This window comes from Chelonia mydas, chromosome 27 (assembly GCF_015237465.2).
Source record: "Chelonia mydas isolate rCheMyd1 chromosome 27, rCheMyd1.pri.v2, whole genome shotgun sequence".
NCBI classification, from domain to species: Eukaryota; Metazoa; Chordata; order Testudines; family Cheloniidae; genus Chelonia; species Chelonia mydas.
In genome coordinates this window covers 1,584,176-1,594,906 of record NC_057860.1, presented here as the reverse complement: position 1 = coordinate 1,594,906, position 10,731 = coordinate 1,584,176, and the positions used below count along the sequence as shown (strand labels likewise).

Here is a 10,731-nt window from a genome sequence, read left to right as displayed (position 1 = left end):
AGATGAACCAAACAGGTGCTAGGGTCTTTGGGCTAGTTTTAAGCTTAGGACTAATTAAATGGATAGGTTTGCAATTAGAGGCCCATTTTCCCCCTCCCAAGAACTTCCCTTCCTGAAATGGATTAGCAGGGCGACTGGTGGAATGGGGAAGGGGGTGGAGCTGTTTGAAAGCCACTTCTCTGTAACCCAGTCAGGTGATGTCCCGCAAGAACCCACTGACACTGCAGCAGCAGAGCTAAAGGAACCCGACAAATCCAGTTACACAGTATCACAACAGACACAAAACCAGACAATGCCACTTGGGCACAGCCTCTGGACCAAAGAGCTTTATTCTTTTCATGGACAGGTCAACCTGCATCTAAATTTATGTTTTTTTAAGAAGTCAGTTTTGTAAAGTGTCATCCGTGTACAAATTGTTCAAGCCTATGGAAAACAGGGCAGCTTCCACCCCTAGAAGTAGCACCCATCGCACCTAACAGCTGCTTCTTGTTTTGTTTTCAGGGGCATAGTTTTGCCCTGACCCTTCCAGGAGAGAGCGGTGCATGCCACCACTCTTGCTTTTCCTTCCTCCTCTATTTCCCTAAACTGGGGTTCTCCACGGGACAGTGCACAGGTAATAGCAAGGAGCACCTTCGTACTCGGGCATGTTCAGCCAGATCTGCTGATTCCAGCGACAAGAGCTGTCCCCCACGTTGTACTCCTGTTAGCACTGCAGAGCCATCCAGCTGCAGGGGAGGGACCTGGAATCTCATCTGGCTCCAGCAGCAACAGACTATTTCACCAAGTTGCACCAGCAGATTGTCATTGGCAACAAGAGTCAGGGCCGGTGGCGTCTGAGCTGGAAAGCCGTCTCTTACTTGCAAGGTAAATTTGATCTGGAATTGTTGAAACATGGTGCCCTGAGGCACCTTATGAAGTCAGTTTACAGAGCAGATCCACACTTCAAGGACAGTAAGGAAAAGCGATTGGCTTGTGGTACCAGTAATGAAAGTCAGCCTTGTCCCTGTCAGCTGGAGATAGTGGACACGAGGGCCTGCTCAGCTGACAATGGGCATCTGTCACATGGAAGCTGGATCACAGTGATATGAAGCTACAATGAAGAGGACAGCATCGGATTTAAGGAGGACGAGATACATGGGGTAAAGATACTGGCTAATGCTGGTGTGCCAAAGCACAGGAGGATATACACATCCTGCATACCTGGATTCACAAATGTTTACACTTTTACTCATCATTCAGATAAGTTCCCAGCATAAAAAGGGCAGCATTAATGCTATAAGTAAAATGTAGCGCTCACTCTCCTAACACTGAGGGCTGCTGCATTTTGCTCTAGTGTTTAGCAGAGTTTGATACCAAAAGGTTAAAAAGGTGGAAGTTACTAAGGAGAAACTGGTAAAATTATGTAGTGTCCCCTCAGATACCAGAATGAGACTCTAAGGGCTTGTCTACATTACCCACTGGATCGATGGGCAGTGATTGACCCAGCAGGGGTTGATCTATCACGTCTAGTCTAGATGCAATAAATCAACTGCCGAGCGCTCTCCCGTCAACTCCCGTACCCCACCAGGGCAAGAGGCACGGGTGGAGTCGACAGAAGAGCGTCAGCCGTTGACTTACTGCAGCGAAGACACCGTGGTAAGTAGATCTAAGTAAATCGACTTCAGCTACGCTATTCACATAGCTGAAGTTGCATAACTTAGATCGATCCCTCCCTAGTGTAGACCAGGACTAAGTGACGGAACAGAGGGCATGAGTAAGGCTATGTTTGAGTCATGGATATTTTTATTAAAACTCATGGGAAGGTCACGGGCAGTAAACAAAAATTCACAACCCATAACCTGTCCATGACTTTTACTATATACCCCTGACTAAAATGGGTGTGGATGAAGGGAAGCACAGCTCAGGAGGGCACTGTGGGGGCGGGGGGGGTAGGCTCCCTAACCAGCTCCTGGGAAGTGGTGACCCCAGCTCTTGGCTCCACATGCTGACCCTGCTCTGCCCCAAGGCCTGGGTTCTGCAGCTCCCATGGGTCTGCGGGTGGAGGCAGCATATGGAGATGAGGGAGGGGAGTTGCTGTCGCCCTTCCGGAGAGCCCTTCCCCCAAACTCCTGCTGCTGGGGGACCGGGGGCCTGAGATTGCCCCAGCAGCGGCCCGTGTGCCTGGCCCAGGGGCAACCCAAGCTGCTCAGGCAGCTCCCGGGCCAGGCGCACCAGCCATGCAGAAGTCATGGAGGTCATGGAATCAGTGGCTTCCGTGACAAAAATGGGCATGCATGAGCAACCTTTGGGGTGACAGGCAATACAGCGGGTCTCTGGTTTATGTTGGGGTTGCGTTCTTGAAAAGGGCAGCGGATCCCAAGATGACAGATACTGGGGACCTACTGGTACAGCACTGGCATAGGCAGGAGGGGACACTTGGGTGGGTGGGCAATGACTGGGGACAGAGGGGTAGGAGCGATCTGTCCGCTTCTCTCCCCTCTCCAGCCAGCCCAGGAGGGGGTGGGGGTGGGGGGAAGGCACAGACGCTCTGGCCAGGGGCTCCTGGAAAAATGTGCACACCCACCTGGGTTGGGGGCTTGGCTCAAGTGCTGGGGTGGGAGCAGAGCTGGGACTGGCAGGATGGGCCTGGATGTTAAATGGGGGGGTGGTGGCCCACCCATGGCTACTCATCTCTGTCCCATATCTGGCACTCATCAATAGGGGAACACGTTCCCTTTACATCGGTCCCAATCCACATATCCATTGGTTGCAGTACTGTACTGTAAGTTGCAAACGATGGATATTCAGATCAGGACCAACGTGAATTGGAACACGTTCCCCTATTGAGGAGCGACGGATATGCGAAACAATGGATAAGGGGGAGACATATACTGGGGATATCCAGTAGTTATGTCACAGCAACACACCATCAGCTGTTGACTATAATGCCACGGTTTTCTTGATAGAGGACAAAGAAAATCCTGCGCCCCAGGAGCAGAGACAGGAACCAAAGTCCCCACTGCCAATGAATTTGCTGCAGTTGACAAAGCATTAGGGTTTGGAATTCCTCAGCTCTGTGGAAAGAGATTCCAACCCCGGCAATGCTAATTCAGCCTTTCACTCCAAGGTAGCAGAACAGTTCAATGTACTTTATGGCTTCTGAAAACAGAAGTCATGGAGGCTCTCCATCAAAATTTAAAAAGTTGAATTCCCATGACACTTTTTTTGAGAAGAAGTGTAATGGAACTCAAGTCTCTCCGCTTGGTAGAAATGCCAGGTTTTATTTTCTAGCCGGTTACTGCTAGATGCCAGAGCTGGCTGCATTTCAGCTACAGTAGATATATACGCTGTATAGTTGAAGTATTTTGGGATTAAACAGGTATAGAAATATCACTACACTGCTGCTCAAGAATAACCTCTTTGCTTGTAAAGTTCCACTCTTATCTTGGAATTCACGTTTGCAAGAGCTTTGATTTTCTGATTCAGGATTTTTGATCATATAATACAGCCGGAAACATTAACCATGCAAGGGACCATTGAAGATTAGAGGCTTAATGTGCTTGCATCTTCTAATAAAGGCGGAGGAGAACTGTACTTTAGCCCAGCATTACTTGCAAGTTTCACTATAATTTGCAACATGTTCTGTGGACAAAGCACTCGCTAGTCAGGAACCATGGGTTCTAGTCCCAGCTCTGCCATGCATTCAGAGTGTGGTTTTGGCCAAGTCACTTTGATCTTGCCTCAGATTTCTGATCTGTAAAATGGGGATAATGATAGTTGCTTCCTTACAGTACTCTTAGCCATGGCTCTAACAGAGGACTTACATAGTTCATTGACCTTGACATGCTCCATAGGGGTTAAATCTAGTTGCCATTCCTCCCACCTGTATTCTCTCTATCGTATGGCAAACTGACTCTCAAAAAGGTTAGTCAAGGCACAGCACATCAATGGCAAAGCTGGGAACAGAACCCAGGAGTTCAACTCTCAAGCCTCCTGACCATGTATTCCCTTCTTTGATACATATTGTTTACAATAATGAAAGAGTGGGATAATGCAAGATGTCTGTGGACCAGAACTAAAAAGAGGGGTTGTTGAAATCAGAGGTGAAAGGAAAGCCCTTCTGGAGAGTGGCCCTAATCCTTTTCTGATCAGAAGCTGCAACCTCAAAAAACAGAGTGCTGCTGGGAAGGGAAACAGGGAATACAATGATTTGATTATAACCCTTAAACCCAGCCAGTTACAGCTTCTATTTTCCTCACTGCTCTAATCTTAAGGCAGTGATGCTATTCAAAACCTACAGAAACAGAATTTTTCCTTCACCAAGAAAGGAGTTTGCCACCTCCTCATCCACCATCCTACTATACTCAAGATCCCCATCTTCCTTCCTCTAGAGTTCGAATTCTACGGACTTCATGTCGGAGTTCTGAGCAATCGGGGTGGCCAGCCCCTTCCCCAGCATTCTCCTGGAAAGTGCCGATGTGCAGCAGTACAATCCTGTTCCTCTCTGCTGCATTCAATCTCAGCATGTTCACAGCCCTCGCGCAAGAGACTGCTGCTTGGTCTGGATTCAGTCTCTGCAAGGCAAGGAGTTGATGCACTAAAGCAGGGAATAGCTGAACCCTGAATCCTAGTTCAGTAGGAAACATCAATAGCTGCATTGGATGCTTATCAAGCAAAGTTGGTTGTGGGCTTCTGTAATTCCATGCTTCAACATAAGGAAGTGACCTCCAAGACCAAAAGCCTTATGGTCTATTCTCCAGCTGACCATGCTTGACTCTCCAGGTCCAACCGAAACTGCAGTCAGGAGCAAGGGTGCACTGCAGTTCTATACCAGAGTCAGGAACCTCCATGTCATAGCGAACAGGTTGACCTTCCTTTGTAACAAGGCTGAAAGCAGAGGCCGGTATCTGTGAACCAGAGCAAACAAAGCTTTGTGGCACTTGGCAATCAAAGTCTAATTCAGTGCATGACAGGAATACTCTAGCTGGCTAACAGCATTCTGATTAACGAAAAGTGCAAGGAGAAAGGAGGTTTATGCTTGGCAAGGATCATGTCCTAATTCTCCCCTGGTGATTGACTATTTCAGAAGCCAAATCGAGATGGTATTTCTCCTGCAGCTGGATTCCCACAGACGTTTAGTGCCTACTGCTGGCTGTTCATTAACTGGGATGGCTGGGTTAGTTTAGGCTCCTGTGCCCTTCTCTCTTTAGCTGGACCTCTTTGCTTCGTGATTCTTAAGTGAATGGCTTATCCCAAAGGAGTATACTCCAATAATACAAATCCTTTACACTTCTACAGCCTCTTCATTCTGAGAAGGTCAAAGCATTTTAAGATCAACTGAGCCTCACAATCCTGCGACACTGGTAACTGCCCTTCCCTTACACCTTGCAGTCTCCAGCCAAGGCAGCCCAGTATTTACACTGGAAGCTGACAACACGCCCTCAGGGCCATTATAAAACGATGCACAGCCATTTTCTCTAGCTGACATTCACTACATGCCTCTTCTATGCAAGCAGTATTCTAATTTCCCTAGAAAACCAGTAACGTTTCTAGTCAGAAAGAAGGAGCCCCAGAAGTTTGAACAACTCAACCATCTCTCAACATTGTCTAAAAAATACAACAAGTCAGTCAAGAGGGTGTGTAAGTGGACTAGCCCATTAACCCCCAAGCCACCACCACCTGCCCTCCAGCAGTAGCCCACCTTTGACCAGCACGTGACGGCCCAGCCGCCACCATCTGAGTCACAGCACTCGGCTGGCTCCTCACCTGGCGGCTTATCCCAGTAGCAATGTCCCCCACCTTGGTCCTGTGGAACTCTCGGATATGAAGATTTTCTCCACTTAGCAACTGGATCTGGATTTTCACTCCTGAAACAGAGAGTCATTTACTCCTCCTGCAGGCTTGGTGGAGTTACAGTCTCTTGTTCCAACGGAGATCAGTCAGCGTCCAATGCCCTGGTAGGAGCCTGAGGTACAGGGTTTGCCACTAAGGGGCTCATGTGCGCTGGTCCAAGAGCCCAGAGGCACTGCAAATGCGTACGAGGCACAGAGCTGCACCCCTTGAAGCCATGCAGTCAGCAGTTTTCCTCTGGCTGCCTTACTCTTCAAGGGCCTGAGCACCCCATGAACTCACCAGGAGCTGCGGGCACAGCCTCTCTGAAGCTCCTGGGCTTTTCACCAAATGAAGGGTCACAGACTTAACAAGACCCTCTCCCACCTCCCAGGGATGGTTCCTTTGTACCAATGGGGAGAGAAAACTTGGGGAAAAAAAAACAAAACAGCTACTCCCATGCACAGTGGCTACTGAACCACCCCCCTCCCCACCCCTGCACCAAGATATGGGGTAGCTGTGTCCAGATTTGGAGACCCAAATTGACTCACCATTAAAATAGCTGGGGGTGTCTGTGTGCCGACTGCGATACAGCAGGTTGTTCCAGCTGAAGCTCTGTCCATCGGTCTGACTGTTCCAGGAGTGAACCCCAGAGCTCATTGTGTCCCTCAGGCTCTGAGAGGCCTTCAGAGAGTTCTGAAAAAGTAACCATGCATACAGCTCACTTCCCGACGCTGCATATACAAGGGCCATGCGATCCGTCAGTACAGCACCGCAGGATTGTTACTATTAAACCACAGTGCGAGCGCGCTGAAGAACATTTCACTAGCACCCACCTTCCTGTGTCCAAAGAAGGGAGAATCCCCTCCACAGAACAGTCCCTAGGCCACCCACAGATTGACCCAGAGGTAATGGGAAAGGCAGCACATCTGCCAGGGGCCGTACTGCCACGTCTCCACTGCTGGTGACGCTGGACCTCCCATTTTACATCAGAAGGCAGATGCCTCTCATAACCACACAGCAACCACTGCTGGGATCTGTTTGTTCACCTTCTCGCTGGCATCAGACATGAGCGGGCTGTCAATGCTGAGACACGAGAGCATTTGCTCCTGCTCCTCCAGAGAGTACGGCTGCGACAGGCTGTTCAAAAACAACTCTAAAAGCAAAAGGGAGAGGAAATGGAGAGAGATTATCAATTGTTCTGATCCCACGCCTCCCCAACCCCTCTCCCTTTTGCTGTAATTAATACTTTAAACCCTGAATGAAGGATACTAAAGAAACGCAAAGCTCTTTACAAATATCACATTACCCTCAGCTTCCCTGTGAGGTAGGTACTATTGTGCCCACTGTAAACGGCGGGGGGGGGGGGGAGACTGAGGCACAGAGCAGGAAAGTGATTTACACATCACTTGCCAAGCCAAGAGCCAGGAATGGCACCCAGCACTCCCAACTCAGTACTCTGATCACAAGATAGCCACCCACTCTGGATCCTCCTGTTGTGTGTCTAGAGAACTCTTAGCCAAGCTAGAATTTAAAACAGGCCCTAGTCCCTGTAATCCCCTGCCTGGAGAGTATCCAGAGCTCGAAGTTGCAGGAAGACTGGGCTAATGATCTGAGCACAGGGCCCCGCAAATGCTAATCCCCACTTTGTGGTATCAAGCAAATCTCAAAACAGAATTTCCTTATCTACTAGAGGAGCATTCTGCAGTAATACTGCCCTACTGCATCTGACAGGAATTTGCCAAGATTGTGTTATATTTAAGGACTTCGGATTATTCATTCACATACTATTCCTGCAGCTTTCCACATCATTCATTAAGTGAAAGAAGATGCCTGTCTACATCAGGAGAGAGCATATTAGTGCTATTCTGGCCAATGGAAAGGACTAAAACTTGACCAGTGCTCCTGCTGCACTTTCCAAGACACTGGAAATCAAGCTGCTTGGCTGCTAGACACAGAGATATACTTCCCACATTTACTTCTCCAGGAAGCTTACCAGACAGATCTTAGCTGCACTAGTCAGTTTTTCACAGCTCCTATCAATTATGCTTCATCCAGCATAACAAGATGGTTTGATGCAGCCAAAAGGTCTCCCACAAGTTAGAGCCCACACTATCTGCAGCATATGCAAATTTTCTATAGAGTTTAGGCTCTGCAACTGAATGGGGCTGAAAAGGGGCAAGGCACTACAGCCCTTCATTAAGGAAGGGCAGGGAAACCTAGAAGCGTCAGTCTCAGAATCCCACACCACTGGTTCTGATGCACATGCTACTGACTGAGAACCACTCATCTTGATAATTTGGGGGGAGGGGAGGTTAAGACATGAGGCGTTTTCCCTTTTCTTGGAAAAGTGAAAAACAAAACCATTTCTGGGCACCAAAGAGAAAAAACCAGAAAACAGTAGCTGCATTATCACATACCAAGCTCTTAACAGAGTAGAGAGCTAGTCTCCATGTTACCTATTTCCAGCTGCTGAAGCTCCTGTTCCGAGATAGTTGTTGCCCGTTCTGAGGAGCTGCTGCTCTTGGTGGGGACAGGAGCCAGGGAGGAGGGGGAGAGTGGATCACAGATCCTAGGTAACTCCTTGCACAGATTCCAAGGGGTTACCTCAGTCTTCTCTGTCAGCTCCAGAGATGGTGGCTGCAGGCTTTGGGATAGGCAAGGAGCTTTGAATGCGGACCCAGGGCTAGCCAAAGTCTCAGAAATCAGGCTGACTGTTGGGGACAGGGAGGCATGCAGATTGTTTTTTTCATCCAAAGATAAGTGTCTAGGTTCTCTGTATTCTTTCCAGGGGTTCTTCACATCTCCCACTACAAAACAAAGACAAATATAGGACTGTTATACAGAGAGATGTAGCATGCTTCTACAGCAGGCAGCACTGTATCTTGCTGTGGAATACCCAAGGGCTTCAAAAGATGAAGCCTATAACTTCCCCGTAAATCAGTTCCTCGCATATTACAAACTCTCTGGGGGAAATCTATGAGATAGTCTCAAAGAAGGAACATTAGCATATGGATAGGTTTTATTTAGGGATGGGACACTATTTTCAGATTTGCTGTATACTAAACACTAGCTGTTTGCCGTTGGATAGTGGGAGAGACATGGGGCTCTCGGGTTGCCTACCACAGCCTTGGCTCATGCTAACATTAGCCTCACAGAGAGCACAACATCTGCTTCCAACAATGAAGAGGGATGCAAGAGTGCATGCTAGTGCTTAAAATATTGCTATCTGGACTTTGAACTCATCAGGGCTCCTTTCCTGGTGATTTATATGAACAGGGTCATCTACAGGCCCCATCCAACCCCAGGGGATGTAAGTGTTTTGTGTACACATGAGGAGCAGCAAGGCAACACATACATTACAGCACCAACAGGGGTCATTTTGTACAGTACTTGCATCTGGGAAAGTCTTTGCATCACAAGCAGCATGTTTCAGATGTGGCTGGTTTCTTACCCGTTGTAGTTAGTAATAAATGAGCAGGACCTTAGAAGCAGGACATTCTTACCCTCCTGCAGAGCTATGTCAGCCTTAGTCTTCAACTCAGCTGCAGAAGCTCTTTTAAGTGGCTCCTTCTCTAGCCCGGCTTTAATGATCTCAACAGTGGAACGGTTACAGGAAGGTGGGATTTCCCTCAAAGGAGGTGGCTCTTTGACTATCTGTATCACATAAAACAGGAAGGGAAAGAGGTTAAACTCAATGAACGAACAGTCCAGTCTGCTTCCAAAAGGGACAAGTTCTCCCCTATGTTGGCCACATCCACCACTTAACTGTCTCTTGGCTTAAGAAGTGTGGAATCAGGATCAGAGGCCTGGTAACAATTCATTCTACAAGTAGTTAAGAACGTGCACCTCAATGATGAGCAGAGGAGAAACAGGAAGCAGCTAGTGTGCATGAACAAAATAGGGCCAACAAGTAACATAAGTAAGCTGCTCCCAAATTAAGATCCCTACCACCTGCTAGTTCCCTATTTGCACCTTTCAGACTTCTTCCCTGTAGCTCACACCAGCTTGCTGGATATAATCAGAGTTAGTCTGTCACTCTGGATTTCTGGCACGGTGTACTGTGGATCACTCACCTTTAAGCAAAGAGGGTGGTTGTAATACCGGGTCCAAGGATGACACCCATTGAGCATGTGCAGCATCATGCAGCAGCTGCTCCAGACATCCACCTTTGAGTCACAGCGTTTTCCCATTACTACCTCTGGAGCCATGTGCGTCTCTGTGCCAGGCATGTAGCATCCTAGGGACACAAGTGAAACTCAGTGCGTACTGAGCAGGTCTGATGGCAAACTCTAAGGCAGGGTCGGTAACCTATGGCACGTGTGCCAAAGACGGCACGCGAGCCCATTTTTAGCGGCACACTGCTGCCTGCCGGGTCTCAGCCACCGGCCCACCTCAACCTGCTGCCGAACCCAGCTCAGCCTGCTGCCGAACCCAGGTCGGGACCCCGGCAGGCAGCAGTGTACCATTAAAAATCCTGCCCGCCCTGCTCCGCTCTTCTCCACCACCAATGGCCCCTCCCCTGCCGGGGCAGGGTGAAGAAGCTTGGTCCTGCCGGCTGCTGCTGCAGGGCAGGTGAGCTCCCCCCGCTTCTTCTCCCAGCATGCTAGGTTCCTCCTCCTCCTCCTCTCCCTCCCTGCTGATGATCAATCAGCAAGGGAGGGGGGAGAAGCGGAGCTGCTCCAGGGAGGAGACGGAGAAGAGGTGGGGACAGGGCCTTGGGGAAGGGGGGAGTGGAATCAGGGCATATCCCCTCCAGCCCCCTGCCGTGAGCCGCTCTGGGCAGGAGGCTGTAACACCCCCATGCCCACACCCCCAGCCCTGACCCCTGCACCCCCCCCCACATACCCAGCCCCCCCACACCCTATGCCCTGACTCTTGCACCCCTCACATTCCCACCCCCACCCTGAGCACCAAATGGGA

General features: G+C 49.3%; 1 protein-coding gene across 4 annotated transcripts in view; it reads right to left on the bottom strand.

The window, feature by feature from the left end:
* Positions 1–310: 310 nt before the first annotated feature.
* Positions 311–10,731, bottom strand: part of MAP3K14 (mitogen-activated protein kinase kinase kinase 14) — a 29,737-nt gene continuing 19,316 nt past the window's right edge. For all 4 annotated transcript variants that reach the window (XM_037886840.2, XM_037886841.2, XM_037886842.2 and 1 more), the window contains 7 exons: positions 9,885–10,048; positions 9,315–9,465; positions 8,268–8,618; positions 6,858–6,964; positions 6,360–6,504; positions 5,746–5,846; positions 311–4,886 (listed from right to left, as the gene is read on the bottom strand). In XM_037886840.2, coding sequence (XP_037742768.1) covers positions 4,722–4,886; positions 5,746–5,846; positions 6,360–6,504; positions 6,858–6,964; positions 8,268–8,618; positions 9,315–9,465; positions 9,885–10,048 — 1,184 coding nt within the window. In that variant the 3' untranslated portion in view covers positions 311–4,721. The remainder of the gene's footprint in view (positions 4,887–5,745; positions 5,847–6,359; positions 6,505–6,857; positions 6,965–8,267; positions 8,619–9,314; positions 9,466–9,884; positions 10,049–10,731) is intronic.